Source organism: Salvelinus namaycush, chromosome 27 (assembly GCF_016432855.1).
Source record: "Salvelinus namaycush isolate Seneca chromosome 27, SaNama_1.0, whole genome shotgun sequence".
NCBI classification, from domain to species: domain Eukaryota; kingdom Metazoa; phylum Chordata; class Actinopteri; order Salmoniformes; family Salmonidae; genus Salvelinus; species Salvelinus namaycush.
The window spans coordinates 38,925,966-38,952,418 of NC_052333.1; the positions used below are offsets into that span (position 1 = coordinate 38,925,966).

General features: G+C 42.9%; 1 protein-coding gene across 1 annotated transcript; it reads left to right on the forward strand.

Annotated features, from left to right (window-relative positions):
* Positions 1 to 884: 884 nt before the first annotated feature.
* Positions 885 to 26,236, forward strand: LOC120022414 (tripartite motif-containing protein 46-like). Its single transcript, XM_038966298.1, has 12 exons — positions 885 to 908; positions 6,602 to 6,866; positions 7,095 to 7,251; positions 11,829 to 12,027; positions 12,112 to 12,258; positions 12,620 to 12,715; positions 13,275 to 13,528; positions 14,881 to 14,942; positions 15,759 to 16,097; positions 19,317 to 19,546; positions 25,311 to 25,378; positions 25,777 to 26,236. Exons 1-12 carry the CDS (start codon positions 885 to 887, stop codon positions 26,234 to 26,236), a joined length of 2,301 nt encoding a protein of 766 aa, XP_038822226.1.
* Positions 26,237 to 26,453: the final 217 nt, after the last annotated feature.

The window sequence follows — 26,453 nt, forward strand, 5'->3', positions numbered from 1 at the left end:
ATTTCCACCTGTCGGACCACTCTTATTTCATAATCATTTCCAACATTTAACACGGCTCGATGTCACAGATTAATATGTTTAAAAAAAGGTGATATAGGCCTATCTATAGCATACAAAAAATATATATATTCCTATTCCACCCCATTCCTCTACCTGGTCATTAATTCGTTATGTTGGCTAATAGTCTTCAACCTAGACCAAAAGGAAACAGAAAGGCCTTTTTATGTTTTAAATAACATTGTAGCCTTTACCATACTTTCCCATTCAATTCACCTGTAAATATGTGGATGCCTACCAAATGTATTGAATCACTCATAGGCCTATTATAGGCGTTACCCATTTTGGTGCACATGTTTTTTTTTAGATCTAGTCTATAAGGTGCGCTATAATGACCTGGTGATTTTTTTTGTGGACAACAAAAATGCGTTAAAGATGTAGACCCCATGCTTATTCGAATGCAACACTTGACACGCTGGAAACAAACAAAGAAGCCGTGCAAATAAAATGCCACACGTTTTGTTCGAGCTTGTAGGATGTGCAGGTACCAGGGATGCTTGTTACCATGGAGACGGGATGCAGGCACGCGGTGCAGTCTTGTGCTGCATAGGGGGAGATAAAAAAAAAAAAAACTAGGGTACCGAAGATCGCACAGGCTATTGTAGTTTTCAACAAAGAGAACAATGAAAGACTGACAATCGCAATTTTTAAGCACTATATCAACAGGAATTAAAAGGTAGTCTTTAAAATAATTAGCATCTCACAAATCTCCCATGTCACACCTCCTTGTAGTTGGGCAGAAACCCCCCCCCCCCCCCCTTTTTCAGTTTCTAGTGTCACCTCTCCGGGAGCACCGCTCCGATTACCGTGGAAGAAACATTCCCGTCATGGCGCCTAGATTCCAGCTGAAGGTAAGAATTGCGCTGTATCACAACGCGTGTTCTGGAAACCAAGCCGGTGAAAGATATTGCATTGCGAGGCAATTGGGGCTTTTAAAATAGAATGCAGGTCCTATGTGGACAAATCATTTGTGGGCGTCAGTGGATTGTAGCCAGTGTAGCATAACCTGGCTAGCATATTGCTCGTATACTCGGCCGCTGTTTCAATAGAACAAGAAAGGACAGGACGGAGTTGACATTGGTGAATGACATAGAGACATTGTGACTCAAACCATGTCGTGCTGGTAAATTATAAATGATCTTTCTTTGACCTTCACATCTGCGTGTTTTATGATGTGATGTGATGTGTGTGTGTGAAGGGCTTGGCTTCATATACATTATATAAAAAAAGATAACTTTGGTGCATTTTCACAACTCTGAGCACAGAAATCTAAACAGATCATCAAAATAGCTCATGTTTCAAAACTCGAATCAAATGTTTTTATTGACCAAGTATAACAAACGAATTCACAGTCACTTGTTCACTGCAACAAATCCCTCTTTCAATTTGGATGCATTTTCAATTTAATTATCTGCTTTTCAAAATGCAATATTCACTTTAAGCCTACATTTGATATGATATTCTTATCATTTGTTAACACTACAATTCATTATCACTTAATCAAACTGCTCAAAACTGTTAATTACTGAACTAAACTGATGTAGTGCCTAGTTAACATATATAGTTTGATAATTGTACATTTCTATATTTTTACCTCATAAATGTATCAATTTGACATCAATTTATGTTGGAAGGGAAAACTAAATCATACTGTATATGGATGTGACTGTAAATACTACATCATCATTCTCCAGAAGCCAATGTGCTTCAATAGGACAACGTGGAAAGAGTCACTCTTATGTGCTACCATTTGGAATTATAGTGTAGAGTACAATGCACTGCTGAAATACCTGGGTTGTATATAACAACATATTCCACTCATTATCTGAATTTCATTGATACACTCACTGTAAGCTGATTCATTTTGTTGAGCAGAGAGATAGGAGATACTGTATAGAAACACATAGAAAAGGTGATCATGTGAAATGTTGCAAGGGGCAGAAATGACATACAACACCGTATACAGTATGTGACAATAAAACATATTATTATTTATTTTTTAGTTATACACCATATTTCTGATGATTTGTCCTACGTTTGTACTGTATACGGATAATGAAACCGTAAGACTGACCTATTTCCCAACATGCTCACAATGTGTATATTGTGTTGTTTTGCTGTTGGATTAAATAGTAGTTTAAATAACTAAATGGTGAACCTGTCATTATCTGATGCATTGGTGATTTTGCATAAATGACTCGGGGGTGAAAGATATGTGCAACCCCAATGAATGCACAATCAAAAGTTCTTTAAAAGGATAGGGGCCATTACAAGTGTTATCAGTTTAGAGTTTTGTACTTAGAGTTTTGAAAATAGACCACTTACAGTGCATTCGGAAAGTATTCAGACCCCTTGACTTTTTCCACATTTTGTTACGTTACAGGCTTTTTCTAAAATAGATTAAATAAAAATGTTTTTCCTCACCAATCTACACACAATACCCTAATAATGACAAAGAGACAACAGGTTTTTAGAATTTTTTGCAAATGTATTAAAAACAAACAGCAATACCTTATTTACATACGTATTCAGACCCTTTGCTATGAGACTCGAAATTGAGCTCAGGTGCATACTGTTTACATTTATCATCCTTGAGATGTTACTGCAACTTGATTGGAGTCCACCTGTGGTAAGTTCAATTGATTGGACATGATTTGGAAAGGCATACACCTGTCTAAATAAGGTCCCACAGTTGACATTGCATGTAAGAGCAAAAACCAAGCCATGAGGTCGAAGGAATTGTCCGTAGAGCTCCGAGACAGGCACAGATCTGGGGAATGGTACCAAAACATTTTTGCAGCATTGAAGGTCCCCTAGAACACAGTGGCCTCCATCATTCTTAAATGGAAGAAGTTTGGAACCACCAAGACTCTTCCTATAGCTGGCCACCTGGCCAAACTGAGCAAACGGGGGAGAAGGGCCTTGGTCAAGGAGGTGACCAAGAACCGATGGTCCCTCTGACAGAGCTCCAGAGTTCCTCTGTGGAGATGGGAGAACCTCCCAGAAGGACAAACATCTCTGCAGCACACCACTAATCAGGCCTTTATGGTAGAGTGGCCAGACAGAAGCCACTCCTCAGTAAAAGACACATGACAGTACGCTTGGAGTTTGCCAGAGGCACCTCAAGGACTCTCAGACCATGAGAAACAAGATTCTCTGGTCTGATGAATCCAAGATTGAACTCTTTGGCCTGAATGCCAAGCGTCACGTCTGGAAGAAACTGGCACCATCCCTACAGTGAAGCATGGTGATGGCAGCATCATGCTGTGGGGATGTTTTTCAATGACAGGGACTGGGAGACTAGTCAGGATCGAGGGAAAGATTAACAGAGCAAAGTAAAGAGAGATCCTTGATGAAACCTGCTCCAGAGCACTCATGACCTCAGACTGGGGCGAGGGTTCACCTTCCAACAGGACAACGACCCTAAGCACACAGCCAAGACAACACGTGAGTGGATTCAGGACAAGTCTCTTAAATGTCCTTGAGTGGCCCAGCCAGAGCCCGGACTTGAACCCGATCTAACATCTCTGGAGAGACCTGAAATAGCTGTGCAGCGACGCTCCCCATCCAGCCTGACATAGCTTGAGAGGATCTGCAGAGAAGAATGGGTGAAACTCCCCAAATGCAGGTGTGCAAAGCTTGTAGCGTCATACCCAAAAATACTTGAATCTGTAATCGCTGCGAAAGGTGCTTTTAACAAAGTACTGATAAAGGATCTGAATACTTATGTAAATGTAATATTTGTTTTTAAGTTTTTATTTTGAATAAATATGACAAAATGTCTAAAAACCTGTTTTGCTTTGTCATTATGGGGTATTGTGTGTAGATTGATGAGGGGGAAAAATGATATATTCAATTTTAGAATAAGGCTGTAACGTAACAAAATGCAGGAAAAAATCAAGGGGTCTGAATACTTTCTGAATGAAACTGTGTATCTGAAGAATGCGCCAAAGTGATTGAATAAAACTGTAATGTGGGAAAAGTATCACTTGATTTAGGCTGTGCTATAGTGTTGCTTAAAGCATACAATCAAGTACAAATCATGTCATTTAAGTGGATGTGATTAGTTTATTAAATTCAAAGGAAGGTTGTCGTCCTCCTCTCCCCCTGCCTCAGAGCAATCAATAGAATGGATATCGGTTAGTTTCAGTGTTTTTCAATGTACTGATTAACTTGTGTGTCAGTGTGCGTGTGCGTGTGAGTGTGTCACTGTTCGTGTCAATGTGTGTGTGTGTGAGTCAGTTCCTGGAGCCTCAGGTTCAGAAAGCCACAAAGCTGAGTTTTGGATAGCCTATTTATTGGCTAGGATCTACAATTCCATTACTTATTTCATAGAACCCTTTCCTGGAATGATGTCATTGTGCCACTGAAAAATCCCCTTAGTGAAAGACAGCTGGAGTAGAGTTTGCACTGTTTCCCCCCCACCCTCAATTTTATACCACATCATAGGCTATTACCAGAGCTGCTATCAGTATTGATGCATCCTGCAACAGTTAGGCTACTGATTCCGCTACAGTTAACAGGGTTAGAGTAGGAATGCTGATCTAGGATCAGGTCCCCCCTGTCCATGTAATCTTACTCATTATGATCTGTTTTAGCCAGAGCGGGACAACTTCCAGGTGAAACTGGAGGGTGCTCAATTCAAATACATAATCATAAAAATGATGGATATTAAACATTTAGGTACATATACGTGTCTTCTATCGGTTGAAAGCTTAAATTCTTGTTAATATAACTGCACTGTCCGACTTACAGTAACTATTACAGCGAAAACATGCCATGCTATTGTTTGAGGACGGCGCCCCACATCAAAATATTTTTCCACCGGCACAGGTTTCATAAATTCACAAATAGCGATCAAATATTCACTTACTTTTTGAAAATCTTCCTCTGATTTGTCATCCAAAGGGTCCCAGCTGTAACATGTAGTGTCGTTTTGTTAGATAAAATCCTTCTTTATATCCCAAAAAGTCAGTTTAGTTGGCGCCATTGATTTGAGTAATCCACTCGTTCAACATGCAGATAAAGGAATCCGAAAATCTACCCATAAACTTTGTTTCAACAAGTCAAAATACGTTTCTATTTACTCCTCAGATACCCTAAAATGTAATCAAACTATAATATTTCTTACGGAAAGAAGTATGTTCAGTAGGAAACTACTGAGTAGGATTTTAGATGGTGCGTCCTGTCTTCATGGCGCTCGCAAACACAAATTTCCAAGACTGTGTTCCTGTACTAAAACTGAGATTTCTTATTCGTTTTTTAAGTTACAAGCCTGAAACCTTGAACATAGACTGCTGACACCCTGTGGAAGCCAGAGGAATTGGCTTGGCTAATTTTGGCTTATTTCCAAAATGACCTTATACTTGCCATTCTAAGAGGATGGCCTCTCTCTCAAAAACAGTTCCGGTTGGTTTTTCTTTGGATTTTCTCCTACCATATCTATTGTGTTATATTCTCCTACATTATTTTAACATTTCTACAAACTTCAAAGTGTTTTCTTTCCAATGGTACCAATTATATGCATATCCTGGCTTCAGGGCCTGAGCAACAGGCAGTTTACTTTGGGCACGTCATTCAGGCGGAAATTGAGGAAAAAAGGGGCCTAGTCCTAATAAGTTTTTAACCCTAAACCTAAACCTAACCCTAGCTCTTAACCCTAACCCTAAAATTAGCCCTAGCTCCTAACCCTTAACGTAATTCTAACCCTAACACTAATTTTAACATTAACCCTAAACCCCCTAGAAATAGCATTTGACCTTGTGGGGACTAACAAAATGTCCCAAGTTGGTCAAATTTTTGTTCGTTTACTATTCTTGTGGGGACTTCTGGTTAAACACGTCCACACACACACACACACACACACACACACACTCCCGACCAGGCGTGTACAGGAATTAAATAATTAATGTCTGGTCATCCTTCCTTATTGATATTTAACGAGCCTCCCACTGCTCTGACAGCCCATTGTGGACAGCTATTTATAAAGACCACTGTCACGTGCTAACACTTAGCTTGCGAAATATCTGCCATCTCGCACACTACGGCTGCATCCCAAATGGCACTCTATGACCTATATGGTGCGTTATTTTTGACCAGAGACCGTAGCATCTTGAGTGCTGCAGATTATTGTCGTTGGGGGCACAACTGTTTTATATGTTTCATTTCAATACCTCTTCTTCATGTCATTCCTCTATTTTGGTCCCGCGCTGTGTACTTACTTCGTTCTCCTTTCAAACACTATAAATTCATCCCTCTACCCATTCTTTTTCTGTCTTGGTGGGTTCGTTTTAATTCAATGAATTAATTCCCTTGAATATCAAAGTAAAAGTGACCCATTTTACATTCCATTTACCAGAGGCTCTTATCCAGAGGTGACTTACAGTAGTGAGTGCACATATTCTCATAGTTTTTTGTACTGATCCCCCCCCATGGGAATCAAACCCACAACCCTTGCATTGCAAGCACCATGCGCTACCAACCGAGCACCACAGGACCCCTACCTGTGTGATTCATTGACTCTCCACCTCTCCCTCCTCCCCAGTCTAACGTGAAGAGCATTGAGTGCGAGCTGCATTGCCCAGTGTGTAAGGAGATCGTCAAGCAGCCCGTGGTCCTGCCATGTCAGCACAGCGTCTGCCTGATGTGTGCCTCAGAGGTCCTGGTTCAAAATGGCTACCCTCCTCCGGAGCTGCCACCCGAGCCCAACTCTCCTGCCTCCACCCCCAACACCCGCTCTCCCCGCCAGGCACGCAGGCCCATGCCCAGCAAGGCCGACCATCGACCCATCGACCGCGTGCTACGTTCAGGTAATGTGTGTGTGTTTGCGTAAATGTGTGTTTGCACATGAGAGAGAGTGTGTGTATGTGTGTGTGTATGTGTCTTTAGATTCAATGTCAAGTGACGATCAATAGGACTAGTCTGGGGATGCGATGGAAATGCACACATCTCTTTCTCTCTATTTCCTCCACTCTTTACCCATCCCTCTCTCCTCATCCCACTGACTGACTTCTCCCCCTCTGTCACCCTTTGTCCAGGATTTGGGACGTATCCGTCGCCGGGGCGACGGCGTAAGGAACCGCCGCCCCCTGCGATGTTGTTTCCGTGCCCGCCCTGTGGGAGAGAGGTAGAGCTGGGAGAGAAGGGCCTGACTGACTGCCTGCGTAACCTCACCTTGGAGCGCATTGTAGAGAGGTAACACACACACACACATTTATACACACTTACATTTATACACGCAAGTACGCACACATGCACTATGCACAGGTCATGGTCTTACGGAAAAGACACATACATTTTATGTGATCCCATGTGATCTAATGTGAAGTTAAGGTAATAACATGTAAAGCAACATGTGATAACATGAAACTACACATGTGATAACATGAAACTACACATGTGAAAACACATTTTCACATGATTTTCATGTGAAATTTCACATGAAATAATGTGATTTGCCACTTGTGAAATCGTGTTTTTTCTGTAAGGGAAGATGTAGCCCTTAGGGCTGGGCAGTATACCGTATTTTGATGCACAGACTGGTTTGGGTTTTTACTTTACCTTCTATAACGGATATTGAATGTGATACACCATGTGTAACGTCCATTTTTATAGTCATCTCTCTGCATGCCGCTTTCCACAAAGACCTAGCCCCTCACCCTGTGCACATTTGTTGTTCCTCGACCACGAGACACTTGCGTTCAGTGGTCAATGCAGCACATTCAACAATGATGACAACTATGCTGTTTTCTCTTTGCTTCTTAATATAAATTCACTAGCGTTCTATAATTACACTATTAGTTTGTGTTTCTTACATCTGCAAATGGCTAGTTTGTCTTTTCTTAGCAAGTTGGGCCAAAAGTTGGGCCTAAATAGCCACTAATGCTAATTGCTAGTTAGCTGGCTAGCTAATAAATGTACTGAGTCAGAGCAAACGTAACTAGCTATTAGAGGTCGACCGATTAATCGGAATGGCCGATTAATTAGGGCCGATTTCAAGTTTTCATAACAATCGGAAATCGGTCATTTTGGACGGCGTTTTTTTTTTTATACCTTTATTTAACTAGGCAAGTCAGTTAAGAACACATTCTTATTTTCAATGACGGCCTAGGAACAGTGGGTTAACTGCCTTGTTCAGGGGCAGAACGACAGATTTTTACCTTGTTAGCTCAGGGATTCAACCTTGCAACCTTACGGGTAACTAGTCCAACGCTCTAACCACCTGCCTCACGAGGAGCCCGCCTGTTACGCGAATGCAGTAAGAAGCCACGGTAAGTTGCTAGCTAGCATTAAACTTATCTTATAAAAAACAATCAATCAATCAATCAATCATAATCACTAGTTATAACTACACATGGTTGATGATATTACTAGTTTATCTAGCGTGTCCTGCGTTGCATATAATCGATGCAGTGCGCATTCGCGAAAAAGGACTGTCGTTGCTCCAACGTGTACCTAACCATAAACATCAATGCCTTTCTTAAAATCAATACACAGAAGTATATGTTTTTAAACCTGCATATTTAGCTAAAAGAAATCTGTCTATCCCTTGTCTCTGATTGAGAACCATACTTAGGTAGCCTTTTCCCACCTGTGTTTTGTGGGTAGTTGTTTTCTGTTTTGTGTCTGCACCAGACAGAACTGTTTTGCTTTCGTTCTGCTGTGTGTTGTTTTTGTTCGATTTGGTTTCTTTTTGGATTAAATCATGAACATTTTAAACGCTGCACCTTGGTCCACTCTTCCTTCAGCCCACGAGAACCGTTAGACAGGCAATATTAACTAGGTGAAATTGTGTCACTTCTCTTGCGTTCATTGCACGCAGAGTCAGTGTATATGCAACAGTTTGGGCCGCCTGGCTCATTGCGAACTAATTTGCCAGAATTTTACGTAATTATGACATAACATTGAAGGTTGTGCAATGTAACAGGAATATTTAGACTGATGGATGCCACCCGTTAGATAAAATACGGAACGGTTACGTATTTCACTGAAAGAATAAATGTTTTGTTTTCGAGATGACAGTTTCCGGATTCGACCATATTAATTTAACCTCTTGGCGCACGGATCCCTTTAACGAGATCATTTTCGTAAACAACCGCTAAATTGCAAAGCGCCAAAAAAAATAAAAAATAAAAAATATTTATTTTCATGAAATCACAAGTGAAATATACCAAAACACAGCTTAGCTTGTTGTTAATCCACCTATCGTGTCAGATTTTGAAAATATGCTTCACAGCGAAAGCAATCCAAGCGTTTGTGAGTTTATCGATCACTAGACAAAACATTACGAACAGCTAACCTAAGGCTTGTATTTCTGTGTGTTATTATGTTATAATTAAGTCTATGATTTGATAGAGCAGTCTGACTGAGCGATGGTGGGCACCAGCATGCTCGTAAGCATTCATTCAAACAGCACTTTCGTGCATTTTGCCAGCAGCTCTGCTGTTTATGAATTCAAGCCTATCAACTCTCGAGATTATGCTGGTGTAACCGATGTGAAATGGCTAGCTAGTTAGCGGGGTGCGCGCTAATAGCGTTTCAAACGTCACTCGCTCTGAGACTTGGAGTAGTTGTTCCCCTGCTCTGCATGGGTAACGCTGCTTCGAGGGTGGCTGTTGTCGATGTGTTCCTGGTTCGAGCCCAGGTAGCGGCGTGGAGAGGGATGGAAGCTATACTGTTACACTGGCAATACTAAAGTGCCTATAAGAACATCCAATAGTCAAAGGTATGTGAAATACAAATCGTATAGAGAGAAATAGTCCTATAATTTCTATAATAACTACAACCTAAAACTTCTTACCTGGGAATATTGAAGACTCATGTTAAAAGGAACCACCAGCTTTCATATGTTCTCATGTTGTCACGCCCTGACTGTAGAGAGCTTTTTATGTCTCTATTTTGGTTTGGTCAGGGTGTGATTTGGGTGGGCATTCTATGTTAATTTTCTATGTTTTGTATTTCTTTGTGTTTGGCCGGGTGTGGTTCTCAATCAGAGGCAGTTGTCTATCGTTGTCTCTGATTGAGAATCATACTTAGGTAGCTTTTCCCTACCGATGCTTTGTGGGTAGTTATTTTCTGTTTTGTGTTTCTGCACCTGACAGGACTGTTTCGGTTTCATTTATTCTCTTGTTATTTTGTATAGTGTTCAGTTCTATAAAAAAACATGAACACTTACCACGCTGCGCTTTGGTCCGATTCTTCATCTTCATCCGATGACCGTTACATATGTTCTGAGCAAGGAACTTAAACGTTAGCTTTCTTACATGGCACATATTGCACTTTTACTTTCTTCTCCAACACTTTGTTTTTGCATTATTTAAACCAAATTGAACATGTTTTATTATTTATTTGAGGCTAAATTGATTTTTATTGATGTATTATATTAAGTTAAAATAAGTGTTCATTCAGTATTGTTGTAATTGTCATTATTACAAATACATTTTTAAAAATCGTCCCATTAATCGGTATCGTCTTTTTTGGTCCTCCAATAATCGGTATCGGTATCGGCGTTGAAAAATTATAATCGGTCGACCTCTACTAGCTATACAGCCTGATAATACCAGGGATGGTGTGACCTAAAACAGCATGTCGTTTGTGCAACAGCATCGTCTAAATCCAAGAGGAATATGCGAAGCATGAACATGTTAGCTACAGGAAGTATCTAAGAGAAAACATTCAATGTAACCAAAGGTTATAGGGTCCCCTATGAAACACTGACCATCACTTTGGTTCCTACCCTGTCACCATAACTCCTCCCTGGCATTTTTATTCTTTGTCATGTCGATCAACACTGTATTCAAAGTGCCCACTATTATAGCCTAACTATAGAATTAGAATAATCATTCTATTTCCATGATTCCAACAGTTCACCCAAATGGTTTGCTCTAAATCGCAACTGCAACATTTTATTTAAAATTCTACAGCTCTACGTGGCAGTGTGGAAATGATCTCAAATGATTGCAGGAAATGCAGAAATTGATGAAAATGCTGAAAATGATTTTTGTTTTAAGTTGAATTGAACAGTATAAAACAATCAGAAGGGAGAAAGACCCATTGAAATCGCTTAGAATGTATGTGTTGCCATCTTATGGTCACACACTTCTCATAAAGCAAATTTAGAACTTTTATTATTCAAAAACATAAAATACCTTGATACTGTATGATATTTTGGCCATATTGCCCAGCCTTACCCTGCCTGCAAAATCAGTGTCACCGTCGGGAAGGAATTTCCTCTTGGTCTGTTGAAGACGTTGGTTTCCCAGTCTGTTCAGATCTCACCCGTGACACACACACACACACACCAGCACCAGCACCCTGGTCAAAAATAGTATGGGTCCTGGTAGTGGATTATATAGGGAATAGGGTGCCACTCTTGTTAATCAGCATGGAGCTGACCTAGAGAGGAAATTAGCAGAGCTCCCAGACTGCAACACACTGCAGCAACACACTGCAGCAACCTACTGTAGCAGAAATACATTGCACTTCCACTGGACTACTGCAGTGTAACGGCTAAAAGCTTATTTTCCCCATGTAGAGTAACCTCTGTTATGTTATTTATCACACGCTCTACCCATCCCCTCTCTCTCTGTCTTGGCCCTGTTCTCTCCTTCCGTCTTTCTTATTTTTGTCTCTCTTTCTTTCGCCTTTTCCAACCTCGCCCACCCCCTATCTACTACTATCCTGCCCTAATTCGCCCATGCTCTCTCTCTCTCGCTCCCCTACCCTCCTCCCTTTAATCATTCCCCTTTATCTTCCTCTCCCCCCTCTCTTAGGTACAGGCACACAGTGAGCCTGGGCAGTGTGGCTGTGATGTGTCAGTTCTGCAAGCCTCCCCAGTCCCTGGAGGCCACTAAGGGCTGCGCCGACTGCCAAGCCAGCTTCTGTAACGAGTGTTTCAAGCTCTACCACCCCTGGGGGACGCCGCGCGCCCAGCACGAACACGTCCAGCCCACCCTCAACTTCAGGCCCAAGGTGAGGCCTGCCTCTCTCTCATCCCTCACTCATCCCTCTCTTCTCTCCTCTCTCTCACCACTCTTGTCTCTCCTCCTCCTCCAGGTTCTGTCGTGTCCGGAGCATGACCAGGAGCGTCTGCACTTCTACTGTAGGACGTGCCAGCGGTTGCTGTGCCCGCTCTGCAAGCTGCGCCGCGTCCACGCCGGGCACAAGGTGGCGCCAGTCGCCCAGGCCTACCAGACACTCAAGGTAGGCATCTGGGTGCAATGGCTTAATTGGTTGTAGCATGGTTCCTGCATTGGCCTTATACTGTGGGATTTACTGGATAATGTATGTAATACCTGAGCTGCTTTGAATAAAAGTACCTAAATGGCAATATTGTTATACTCAGTGGCATTAGTGGATATCACACGCAATGGAGATTGGCCCTCAATGGTTGGTGGTTAGTCTAGTAGTATGACAGAAAAGGGGTAAGTCGCCATTGAGCTGTGGGTTTAGATCATCCAGTGTGTAAGAGATGAATACAGTTCAAATGTAGGGTAATACAGAGCTACTGATGTGCATTAGGATTAAGTCTGGTCAGGGCATTAACTCTTTGTTTATTTGACAGGACAAGATTACCAAGGAGATGAACTACATTCTGTCCAACCAGGAGACGGTGCTGGGCCAGATCTCACAGCTGGAGAGTGCCACCACTCAGACAGAGGTGACTAAATAATACTGCGGTCTGCAGAGGTCCAGAAATAAGCCACCAGAGGGGTATACCACAAAGCAGGATCAATGAGTTAGCCAGCTAACTTTGATAAACAACCAGAAATAACTTTGGATTAATTAAGGAAGTTTACCTTAGATATGTGTTTTTAGATGTTGAGTCAATTAGACCAAGTTTTCTTTTGTAAAAAAAATGGTCAATTCATCATATGAGCTCCACTGTGCGGGCAATAATATATAATAATATTTAAGCAAGCTGGCTAATATATTGATCCTACTGACCACACCACCATAGACAGCATTGTTTACCACAGTAGACATCATATGCTCATGTATACTGTATTCATAATACATAGCTCTATGTTCCTAATCTGTGTGTTGCTGTCTAATACATCATCTCTGTGGTCCTCCTAACCTCCCTGTGTGTTGCTGTCTGACTGCGTAGCCAGGCTTAACCACAGAATGAAATAGAACACGATTCTAGAATAATATTGATTGAATACATTACATCTCTACGGTCCTACTCCTCCCTGTGTGTTGCTGTCTGTCCACAGGCGAACAGCGTAGCGGCACGGGAGCAGCTGTCTCAGAGCGTGAGAGACCTGACCGCCCTTCTCGCTGAGCGCCACGCCGCATTGTCTCAGGCCCTGGAGGGGGCACGGCAGAGGCGGGGTGAGGCGTTGGCGGGCCAGGTGGCGGAGAGGCGGAGCCTGCTAGAACACGCAGGTCTCATGGCGTTCTCCCAAGAGCTGCTGAAGGAGACGGACCCGCCCTGCTTCGTCCAGGCAGCGCGCCAGACACACAGCAGGTACTTTACACACAACAGGTCTGACTGGCTGGGCAGCAGACAGCGTGGAAGCTTATACAAATAGCACCCTATTCCCCATAGAGCTCTGATCCAAAGTAGTGCACTGTAGGGAATAGGGTTCTATTTTGGACGAATACCCAGGGCTCTTTAACGCCCTAGTTTTGTTGATTTTTCCGTTCCTTTGTTTGTTTTGTTTTGTTTGTTTGTTTGTTTCTCTGTTCTTATTGTTCAATTTCCTCTCACCCAGTCCTCCAATCAATGTCTATTGTCTATTCTTCTTTCCCTCTTGTGTGTGCTTTCACTGCTCATCCCACGGCGTCCGCAAAATGACAAATGGCCACAAGAGGGAGCCAGTAGACCTGTTTGATAAAGAGAACGTGGTGTGGCTTTAGTGATGGGTGTTCTATGTAGTTGTGCTCCAACCCGTGTTCACTGTTTCCAATGATGGTTTGTTAGACTGACACTGGATTAGTGGCATGAAACATGTAGTTATACAGGTAGACAGTAGACTGCTACAGGGTGTAGTCTCATTAATCTACAGTAACTGTAATGTCTCGTGGACAGGTCTATGTAAACATAACTGGTACCGTAGAATCTGTAGGGAATGGAATGGGTTGCGTGGGATAACAAGCAGCAGTAGTTCCGGTGTTTTTTTTTTTTGTAACTGGTTATTTGGTCAAATCACGATTTCGCAGGTATTAGCATCTTGTGTAACTCTGTGTTGTTGTCTGTGTCACACTGCTTTGCTTTGTCTTGGCCAGGTCGCAGTTGCAAATGAGAACTTGTTCTCAACTAGCCTACCTGGTTAAATAAAGGTGAAAAAAAAAATATATCTTTCGGATTTCGGAAGGGGAGGAGGCATTCGGCCAGCAAAGAGAGAAGTTGGAGCTCCTCGTTCCGGTTCTGCTCCTCATTCTAGCGTCTCTTAGTCCCTTCTCTTAACATGCATGGACCCAAAATTTAATCGAGCAGCTGACCAATTACGTGAGACTTTAGTTCTGGATTAACCAAGATTAATCTATCTGCTATCAATTAAAGTTACTCTAATTGCGTATTACCCTAATAATAAAGTTGTTAAGTCTGTGTAGTGCATACCTCTCTCCTCGGACTTGTCATCTAATCCCAAATAATTATTCTAAAAGTCTCTCTCTCTCTCTCTCTCTCTCTCTCTCTCTCTCTCTCTCTCTCTCTCTCTCTCTCTCTCTCTCTCTCTCTCTCTCTCTCTCTCTCTCTCTCTCTCTCTCTCTCTCTCTCTCTCTCTCTCTCTCTCTCTCTCTCTCTCTCTCTCCAAGGTTATCCACGTCCATCGAGGGGCTGCAGTGTTTCTCTCTGGCCGCTGATCCCTCCTTCAGACACTTCCAGCTGGACGTCTCCAAAGAGCTCAAACTCCTCACAGACCTGCAGTTCATCCAGGGTGAGACAGAGGAGAGGATAAAGGAGGGGATAGGGGGCTAGGGAGGGTTAGAGGGATAGAGCCAGCCAGAGAGAGAGGAGGATAAATGAGGAGGCTAGGGAGACGTTGAGGGATAGAGTCAGTCAGAGAGAGAGGAGGATAAAGGAGGAGGCTAGGGAGACGTTGAGGGATAGAGTCAGTCAGAGAGAGAGGAGGATAAAGGAGGAGGGTGGGGAGACGTTGAGGGATAGAGTCAGTCAGAGAGAGAGGAGGATAGAGGAGGGGGCTATGGAGACATAGAGGGATAGTCAACCAGAGAGCAGGGTTAGAGCCAGAGTATTGAAAAAGGGATTTAGGAGAGGAAAGAGAGGATGTAAGAGAAATGACATACTACAGAATACAATCATGTAACATTTTGGTGGTAATTCAATTTAAATGTAGACTCAGCAAGATTAAATAAATGCACAAGATAAACAGCAGTAGTGGGTCAATTTCCGCAACAACTGAGAGCGTCGAAGCGCAAGGTTAAACTTCTCCTGTAGCTATCACGTTGTAGAAGCGCGAAGCGCACCCGTGCACATGCGCAGGTACTCTGTGTGGCTGTGTGAGAGCAGTGTTGCATCGCGCTCATCTGAATATCTGCTGTGCTGCTCGTGGCAACATCATCTCGCTGAGTCTACCATTAGTTATGTCATTTTACTGAATCATACTGTATCTTCAACTATGCATTAGCAAACTGTAGTGAACATCTGATAGTATTGCATATGTAATCAAGCCAGAGAGTATGTTTTTTGTATCCAACATCTGACTGACAGCTGTAATGCTTTCTCCCATCAGCCCCTCTGGCCCCTGTTATTGACACCCAAAAGACCCTGGCCTATGACCAGCTCTTCCTGTGTTGGCGGCTGCCTCAGGAATCCGCCCCCGCCTGGCACTTCTCTGTGGAGTTTCGTCGCCGGGGGGTGGTGCCAGGAGGCGGGGCCAGGGGTGGTATCCAAGGGCGATTGGCTGCGGCCCGCTGGGGCTGGCAGCGGCTGGAGGAGGTGGGCGGAACCAGTGCTGTGATTGACAGGTTGGAGATGGACAGTGTGTATGTGTTGAGGGTGAGAGGCTGCAACAAGGCGGGCTTCGGGGAGTACAGTGAGGAGGTGTACCTACACACCCCGCCAGCACCGGGTGAGGTTTATACACTGTTCTATAGGTACACACACTACATGCACACTACACACACACACACATGATCTCATCAGTATTGGTATAACTGATATGCATCCGAACAGTATCCATAGAGATCATCTTAATGACTAATTTCTCTATTTTTCTGCCCATTCCCATCCTTCTCTCTACCCATACCATCCAACTCTCCTCCCATCCCATCTCTCTATCCAACCCATCCTCTGAACACTGTCTTCACATGTCTCTCCTCATCTCACTCGTTCCACTCCTAGGTCCACTCTCTCAATCCACATCTCCCCCTCTGCCTGTTAATGTGAGCATCGACACTCTTTTCTCATTTTTCCTCTTGTTGTTTCGCACATATCTCGACCTCTTTTTACATTTATACCATGCATCTCTTGTCCTCCCAGGCACCCTCGTTCTCCCTCCATAATGAGATCTCAGAGTGTGTTGATGAGGTTTGCTATTTGTTCAAACCTGAGGCTTAACAAATGGATTGAGTTGATTGAGATCTATGCTAATGTGTCTGGGAAGTCCGGAGTGGTCAATGTATTCCTTGTCTCCCTTGGTAAACGATTCTATTCTGCTATGTTTCCCTCAGAAATATTAATAATCCCAATTTAGGAACGATGCATCTCCTTCTCCTTTGATTGACCTTCTGCTTGACTGTTTTCTATCAGTTTCTAGTTTGTTGATGAAAGACAGTTTGACTCCCTCTCTCCTAGTCCATGTCTCCTCTTTTCATTCCAGAGGAGTTGCATGACAGTTCTTTATCCCTCGTCTCTGTTAAACCTCTCAGTTCTTTCTTTGTTGCCCTGATTCTATACAGTGCATTCAGGAAGTATTCAGAGCCCTTTTCCACATTCTGTAACATTACAGCCTTATTCTAAAATGTATAAAATATTTCCCCCCCCCATCAATCTACACACAATACCCCATAATGACAAAGTGAAAACAGTATTTCAACCATCTTTGCAGCACTCCACCAATCAGGCCTTTATGGTAGAGTGGCCAGATAGAACCACTCCTCAGTAAAAGGCACATGACAGCCCGCTTCAAGTTTCTCTGGTCTGATGAAACCAAGATTGAACTCTTTGGCCTGAATGCCAAGCGTCACATTTGGAGGAAACCTGACACCATCCCTACAATGATGCATGGTGGTGGCAGCATGCTGTGGGGATGTTTTTCAGCAGCAGGGACTGGGAGACTAGTCAGGATCGAGGGAAAGATGAACGGAGCAAAGTACAGAGAGATCCTTGATGAAAACCTGTTCCAAAGTGCTCAGGACCTCAGACTGGGGCAAAGGTTCACCTTCCAACAGGACAATGACCCTAAGCACACAGCCAAGACAACGCAGGAGTGGATTCGGGACAAGTCTATGAATGTCCTTGAGTGGCCCAGCCAGAGCCTGGACTTGAACCACATCTCTGGAGAGACCTGAAAATAGCTGTGCAGAAATGCTCCCCATCCAACCCGACAGAGCTTGAGAGGATCTGCAGAGAAGAATGGGAGAAACTCCTCAAATACAGATGTGCCAAGCTTGTAGCGTCATACCCAAGAAGACGAGGCTGTAATCGCTGCCAAAGGTGCTTTAACAAAGTACTGAGTAAAAAATCTGAATACTTATGTAAATGTAATATTTCCAGTTTTTTTTATAGAAATTATCAAAAAATTCGGAAACAGTTTTTGCTTTGTCATTGTGGAGTATTGCGTGAAGATTGATGAGGGGAATTTTTTTTAAACAATTTTTAGAATAAGGCTGTAATATAACAAAATGTGGAAAAAGTCAAGGGGCCTGAATACTTTCTTAATATACTGCATCTTACTACTCCTCTATCCCTGTATTAGTGCTGATCGATTAACAGAAATATCGGTTATTTTTTGTTTTTTAAACAACTAATTGACCGACGTCGGTTCAATTATTTTGAATTCCACTTTGTTCTGTTTTGTTCTGTGAGCTCAATGTGCGGTTTCTGTATAGATAACTCAGATCAAGCCTGAACTGTGCGATGTAGTAGGGAGTTTTAGTTTTCAACAGGCCAATATTCTACATTGTTTAGCTCAGAAAACTTGATAATTAACTATAATGACCATAATCCATTGCGTGCCCGCTTGAACTTGTCTGGTCTGTGCGGAGCAGACACAGAGACTGAGACAAGAGAGAACGTGCGATGAAGAGGGACAGAAAGCAGTTGCTTCACGAGCGCGTAAATACATGATCTAAGTGATTGATAGTTGGTATTCAGCAGTCAAAAGTAGGCCTTATTAGCACTAGCTGCGCCACCAGAGACCCTGGGTTCGCGCCCAGGCTCTGTTGCAGCCGGCCGCGACCGGGAGGTCCGTGGGGCGACCATAATTGGCCTAGCGTCATCCGGGTTAGGGAGGGTTTGGCCGGTAGGGATATCCTTGTCTCATCGCGCACCAGCGACTCCTGTGGCGGGCCGGGCGCAGTGCGTGCTAACCAAGGGATCCAGGTGCACGGTGTTTCCTCCGACACATTGGTGCGGCTGGCTTCCGGGTTGGAGGCGCGCTGTGTTAAGAAGCAATGCGGCTTGGTTGGGTTCTGTTTCGGAGGACGCATGGCTTTCGACCTTCGTCTCTCCCGAGCCCGTACGGGAGTTGTAGCGATGAGACAAGATAGTAATTACTAACAATTGGATACCACGAAATTGGGGAGAAAAGGGGGTAAAATTAAATAAATAAATAAAAAAGTAGGCCTTATTTACTTTGAAAACGACTAAAATAGTGATTCTGTCAGACAGCATAGGCAGCAGCTCTATAGAGATGAGAACTTGGAATTAAATATAAAGTTATCAAATAAAACAAATATTTTATTAAAGTAATGTGAATAAATTATGGTTAAAGTGATAAGCAGTCACTACCATCATTGTTTTATTCTGTGTTTTTACAGCATTCAACCCACATAATGCACATTGCATTTAATGTACATTTCTTTAATCGAAATAAAAATAAAAAAGTGATTATTTTTGAATAATTGAACCAACCTCAAAAAGCACTAATTGCTCAGCACTACCCTGTATTTACCTCCTCTGTGCCCTTATCGTCTTCCCTCTCTCCTACTTCGCTTCTCTACTCTATCTCATCAAAACCTACCTCTTCCCTCTTCTCTCCTTCCTACTTATGCACTCCTCCTTCCACCCTCCCTCTTTCTTTCCCCCTCTCCATCTCCCTATCCTACCCTGGCCTCCTCTCTCTCAGTGTTAAATTTCTACCTGGACTCTCGCTGGGGTCTCCATGCCGACCGGCTGGTGGTGAGTAAGGAGCAGCGCTGTGCCCGGAGCGTCCCCGGCCTGTCCCTGATGCAGGCCGCTGACCGAGCGCTCACTTCCTGTCACCTGACTGCAGACCTCCTGGTGGGCGACGTGGCCATCACCCAGGGCAGGCACTACTGGGCGTGCTCAGTGGAGCCCGGCTCCTATCTGGTCAAAGTAAGTGGAATGGCTGGGAGGAGAGTTTGTCCCAATCCCAAATCTACCCCATAAGGCCAGTGCCATATTCACCTGTGGAGATCTGAGAGGATTTGCCCTCTGCTAGGTGGAAGTTAACCCATATTGCTTATACCAATCAAATCCTTTCAAATCTCCACAGGTGCATAGGGCAGGGATCAGCAACTAGATTCAGCCGTAGGCAGTTTTTCTTGTGCGGATGGTTGGGGGGCCGGAACATAATTACAAATAATTTGACTGCAAATTGACTGCAAGAAGCCCAAACAGATACTAAAACATAATCATTTCAAACCTTGCTTACATTTGTATATTGACTCCACATTGACTCTGTACCGGTACCCCCTGTATATAGCCCCACTATTGTTATTTACTGCTGCTGTTTAATTATTTGTTATTCTTATCTCTTACTTTTTGGGGGGTATTTTCTTAAACCGCATTGTCGGTTAATTAAGGGATTGTAAGTAAGCATTTCACTGTTGTATTCGGCGCATGTGACAAATAACATTTGATTTGATTTTGACATGATCACGTCTCTCTGTTATGCATGAAAATACTTGGGAACAGATTTTTAAAAATGAAAATCACTTGGAGCTGATTTCCTGGATTTTTTACAGTCTTATGTTCAACAATGAAAATCACCCCACACACACACAAAAAAATCTCTCTATATTTATAAATAAAAATCTCAAAACGTATAAATAAAACCATTTGACCCGCGGGCCGGGCCGCCAGTTGAAAAACCCTTAGAGGACGATTTAGAATTGGCCCTTACTATATTGTATGGTGTGTATTTATGTGTTTTTTGTATATATACATAACTATATACAAAAGACTATATACAAAAACGTGTATGAAAATGTATGTGCGAAATTATTGGCACCCTTGATGAGCAACAAAATGCTGGGCTATATTGTATGCTACAAACAAAAATCTGGAAACTATATTATTTTATATTAATATAATTGCTCAGAAAAGAGATTGTTTAACAAGTAATATTACTTTTTTTTCTCAAAGATAAGGGTAAAAAGGATTGGCACCCCTGTTTTCAATAACTTTCAATACCTCAGCTTGTGAAGATAACAGCACTGTGCTTAAAATGTTTTATGAGATTGGAGAATTATTGGATTGGAGGGATTTTAGTCCATTCCTCCATACAGAATTTTTCCAGATCCTTTATCTTTTGTCTGCGCTTATGGACTGCCCTCTTCAATTTTAACCACAGGTATTCAATGGTTTTCAAGTCTGGAGTAGAGGTCTTCACGGGTCCAAAAAGTTGGACCCCTTCTGAAATGGACCTGGGGCTTTTCCACCCGGAACCGACATGCGAAAATTCATTTTAAAAATAGTGACCCGTTCCGAACGAACCCGAGGACCACTAGACCCGTTCCGTATAGACCTGATTAGATCCAAACCCTGTCCGATCCGAATGAGGGAAGCAGAAAAGTCTTTTTTTTTTAAAGCTACTTCATTAACCAGAGCTGATTAAGCACGAGGGAGAGGGAGAGAGATGTCCGCTTTAGTAGGTGGGGAGGGGCCTTGATACTGTGAGCGAGTGACTCGGGGAGCAAGCTAGGCTAATTGAGGCTGCTAGGCTAATTGAGGCTGCTAGGCTAATTGAGGCTGCATGCACTTTCTCATCCTACAGTTACAAATAACAACAAGCCCATTTAGAATATTAAGTATAGCAGCCTACCTGTTAGCTCTTGGTTATTGTAGCCTATCCTTCTTCTTAACTTTTAATTCTGTCATTTTAATTCCATCTTCCATTGTTTAGATATCTCCTAACTTTTACCACATTGAGGCTCTATGACTGTAGCCCAATTCCACTTTGATGACTTATAGTTGACTAACAACAATAACAAGCTACAGGCATCACTCTTGAAAAGAGCAGCAGCATAAATTATACAAGGTCTCTCGCTCCTCTACCGCAGCAGTCTCTTTCGGAGAAGTCAGTTAAAATTACACCTTCCTTGAGAACCTTAACAATCATCAGATCCGACCCAGACCTGTAACATTATCTAGAATTCTAGATCAAGACCCACTCAGATCCTGGATCGGGCCTTGGGCATTCGGGTGAAGACCTCTAGTCTGGAGGTGTTGATTTTGTGGTCAATTTACCATTTCTTTGTTGATTTTGATGTGTGTTTGGGGTTATTGTCTTGCTGGAACATCCCCTTGTGGCCAAGTTTCAGCCTCATGGCAGAGGCAACCAGGTTTTTGACTTATATATATATATATATATATATAAATACTCTTCAAGGTTAGGAGAGTGTGTACACAAATTAAGCGGGAGACCGACACATAATCACACCAGAGAAAGTTATTTCCATCAAGACAGTACCTGAATTCAGCAGATAAAGCAGATGTATACAGTTGAAGTCGGAAGTTTACATACACCTTAGCCAAATACATTTAAACTAGGTTTAATTCTAGAAAAGTTCCCTGTCTTATGTCAGTTAGGATCACCACTTTATTTTAAGAATGTGAAATGTCAGAATAATAGTAGAGAGAATGATTTATTTCAGCTTTTATTTCTTTCATCACATTCCCAGTGGGTCAGAAGTTTACATACACTCAATCAGTATTTGGTAGCATTGCCTTTAAATTGTTTAACTTGGGTCAAATGTTTCGGGTAGCCTTCCACAAGCTTCTCAAAATAAGTTGGGTGAATTTTGGCCCATTCCTCCTGACAGAGCTGGTGTAACCGAGTCAGGTTTGTAGGTCTCCTTGCTCGCACGCGCTTTTTCAGTTCTGCCCACATTTTCTATAGGATTGAGGTCAGGGCTTTGTGATGGCCACTCCAATACCTTGACTTTGTTGTCCTTAAGCCATTTTGCCACAACTTTGGAAGTATGCTTGCGGTCATTGTCCATTTGGAAGACCCATTTGCGACTAAGCTTTAACTTCCTGACTGATGTCTTGAGATGTTGCTTCAATATATCCACATAATTGTCCTTCCTCATGATGCCATCTATTTTGTGACGTGCACCAGTCCCTCCTGCAGCAAAGCACCCCCACAACATGATGCTACCACCCCCATGCTTCACGGTTGGGATGGTGTTCTTCGGTTTGCAAGCCTCCCCCTTTTTCCTCCAAACATAATGATGGTCATTATGGCAAAACACTTCTATTTTTGTTTCATCAAATGTTTCATCATTTTTGGACATTTCTCCAAAAAGTATGATCTTTGTCCCCATGTGCAGTTGCAAACCGTAGTCTGGCTTCTTTATGGCGGTCTTCCTTGCAGAGTGGTATGTCGATATTGGACTCGTTTTACTGTGGATATAGATACTGTTGTATTTGTTTCCTCCAGCATCTTCACAAGGTCCTTTGCTGTTGTTCTGGGATTTATTTGTACTTTTTGCACCAAAGTACGTTCATCTCAGAATGCGTCTCCTTCCTGAGCGGTATGACGGCTGCGTTGTCCCATGGTGTTTATACTTGCGTACTATTGTTTGTACAGATGAACGTGATACCTTCAGGCATTTGGAAATTGCTCCCAATGATGACCCAGACTTGTGGAGGTCTTTTTTTTCAGAGGTCTTGGCTGATTTCTTTTGATTTTCCCATGATGTCAAGCAAAGAGGCACTGAGTTTGAAGGTAGGCCTTGAAATACATCCACAGGTAGACCTCCAATTGACTCAAATGATGTCAATTAGCCTATCAGAAGCTTCTAAAGCCATGACATCATTTTATGGAATTTTCCAAGCTGTTTAAAGGCATAGTCAACTTAGTGTATGTAAACTTCTGACCCACTGGAATTGTGATTAATTGAAATAATCTGTCTGTAAAAAATTGTTTGAAAAATTACTTGTGTCATGCACAAAGTAGATGTCCTAACCGACTTGCCAAAACTATAGTTTGTTAACAAGAAATTTGTGGAGTGGTTGAAAAACGAGTTTTAATGACTCCAACCTAAGTGTATATAAGCTTCCGACTTCAACCGTATATATTACATTCGGAAAGTATTCAGACCCCTTCACTTTTCCCAGATTTTGTTAAGTTACAGCTGTTTTCTAAAATTGATTTTTTTTAAATCCTTCAATCTACACACAAAACCCTATAATCACAAAGCGAAAAAATTTTGCAAATTTATTAGAACTAAATGCATTTACATAAGTATTCAGACCCTCAAAATTGAACTTAGTTGCATCCTGTTTCCATTGATCATCCTTGAGATGTTTCTACAACTTTTTTGTAATCCACCTGTGGTTTAATTCAATTGATTGGACATGATTTTGAAAGGCACACACCTGTCTATATAAGGTCCCACAGTTGGCATGTCAGAGCAAAAAACAAACTATGAGGTCGAAGGAATTGTCCGTTGAGCTCCGAGACAGGATTGTGTCAAGGCACCGATCTGGGGAAGGGTTCCAAAACATTTCTGCAGATTTGAAGGTCCCCAAGAACATCATTCTTAAATGGAAGAAGTTTGGAACCACCAAGGCTAGAGCTGGCCGACCGGCCAAACTGAGCTATCGGGGGAGATTGGCCTTGGTCAGGGAGGTGACCAAGCACCCGATGGTCACTCTGACCAGAGTTCCAGAGATCCTCTGTGGACATGGGAGAACCTTCCAGAAGGACAACCATCTCTGCAGCACTCCACCAATCAGGCCTTTATGGTAGAGTGGCCAGACAGAAGCCACTCTTCAGTAAAAGGCACATGACAGCCCGGTTGGAGTTTTCCAAAAGGCACCTAAAGGACTCTCAGACCATGAGAAACAAGATTCTCTGGTCTGATGAAACCGAGATTGAACTCTTTGGCTTGAATGCCAAGCGTCAGGTCTGGAGGAAACCAGACACTGCTTATCACTTGGCCAATACCATCCCTACGGTGAAGCATGGTGGTGGCAGCATCATGCTGTGGGGATGTTTTTCAGCCGCAGCGGCTGGAAGAATAGTCAGGATCGAGGGAAAGATGAATGGAACAAAGTACAGAGAGATCCTTGATGAAAACCTGCTCCAGAACACTCAGGATCTCAGACTGGGGCGAGGGTTCACCTTCCAACAGGACAACGACCCTAAGCACACAGCCAAGACAATGCAAGAGTGGCTTCGGGGCAAGTCTCTGAATGTCCTTGAGTGGCCCAGCCAGAGCTCTGACTTGAACCTGATCTAACATCTCTGGAGAGACCTGAAAATATCTGTGCAGCGATGACACCCCATCAAACCTGACAGAGCTTGAGAGGATCTGCAGAGAAGAATAGGATAAACTCCCCAAATACAGGTGTGCCAAGCTTGTAGCGTCATACCCAAGACTTGAAGCTGTAATCGCTGCTAAAGGTGCTTCAACAAAGTACTGAGTAAATTGTCTGAATACTTATGTAAATCTGATATCAGTTTTTTGTTTTGAATACATTTGTAAAAATATATAAAAACCTGTTTTTGCTTACTCATTATGGGGTAATTTGTGTAGATTTAGTAGGGGAAAAAACAATTGAATGCATTTTAGAATAAGGCTGTTGCGTAACAAAATGTGAAACAAAAGTCAAGGGGTCTGAATACTTTCCGAATGCACCTGTAGATAGCTTTTTTTATGTATGTATTACTTGTTAAATAGAATCTGTTTCTCTGAGTAATTGTGTTAGTATAAAATAATATAATGAAAAAATAAATAGCATACAATATAGTATTTGTATTATTTATTTTATACATTATGTTTTGTTCATATTTTCAAGGGTGCCAATAATTTCGAAACCCACTGTATGTTGCTGCCCCCTTTCATTGCCTCTATCTGTTCCACAGGTGGGGGTGGGCCTAGAGGCCAAACTACAGGATTGGTTTCACCTCCCGCAAGACATGGCCAGTCCCCGGTGAGTGGTGCTGGAGGTTGAGGCTATAAAGTCCAGGGAGGACAGGAAGTAGTCAATGGAAAATTGGTTGAGGATAGACTGACTATCAGGGCTTGTATAAAAAAAACATCTCAGATTAGGAGTGCTGGTCTAGGATCAGTTTATCCTTTTACATCATAATGAATAAGATTACATGGACAGGGGGAACAGATCAGCCTTCCTACTCTGAGACGCTTTATGTATACGGGCCCTAGATGTGTGCGTGTGTGTATGACTCCGCACTCTCTATTTCCTTCTCTCTCTCTCTCTCTCTCTCTCTCTCTCTCTCTCTTCTCTCTCTTCTCTCTCTTCTCTCTCTCTTCTCTCTCTTCTCTCTCTTCTCTCTCTCTCTCTCTCTCTCTCTGTGCCTCCCCCTGTAGTTATGACCCAGACAGTGGCCATGACAGTGGGGCAGAGGATTCCCTGGAATCCCCTCCCTCCTTCTCTTTCCTCACCATGGGCATGGGCAAGATCTTCCTGCCCCAGGCTCCCAACCATCATAACAACCATGGTTGCAATGGCACCAACCCCCGCCGCAGCCCCACCATCGCCAACGGCAACAGCCCTGCCTCCTCGCCTACGGGCCTCACCTACCCCCTGCCTCCCAGGCTTGGGGTGTGCCTTGACTTTGAGAAGGGTCGCGTCACTTTCTACGATGCCCACTCGCTCCGTCCTCTGTGGGAGGGGCCTGTCGATTGCTCCGGCCCCGTTTGCCCGGCTTTCTTTTTTATTGGCGGAGGGGCACTACAGTTACAGGAGTTGGTGGCCAATCGGATGGCAGACCAGACTCCAGTCAGGAGGGTCACCATCCAATCACGTGTCACTAATCTGAATAACTAGGCTGCGATTCAATTTGAAACCATGGTGTAGCACGCGCTTGACATTTAAAGGTAATTTCCAATTGAGCCGACCTCTACAGCGTTTACCCTGAATGTGATCTCTGCAAACGCAGTAACATTGCCTTTAAACGGCGCATTGAATCTCGGCCTTAATCTTAGGTGATTGATTGGACATAGAATGTAAAGTTAATTGTAAGCTATTTACTTGGCCAGAGCAA

What these genes read in the sequence shown, in the direction of transcription:
- LOC120022414 (XM_038966298.1), top strand. Translation starts at nt 885, where the DNA reads ATGGCGCCTAGATTCCAGCTGAAG. An exon ending in CGCCTAGATTCCAGCTGAAG is followed by an intron (nt 909 to 6,601) that starts GTAAGAATTGCG and finishes CCTCCTCCCCAG; the next exon opens with TCTAACGTGAAGAGCATTGA. An exon ending in CAAGACATGGCCAGTCCCCG is followed by an intron (nt 25,379 to 25,776) that starts GTGAGTGGTGCT and finishes CTCCCCCTGTAG; the next exon opens with TTATGACCCAGACAGTGGCC.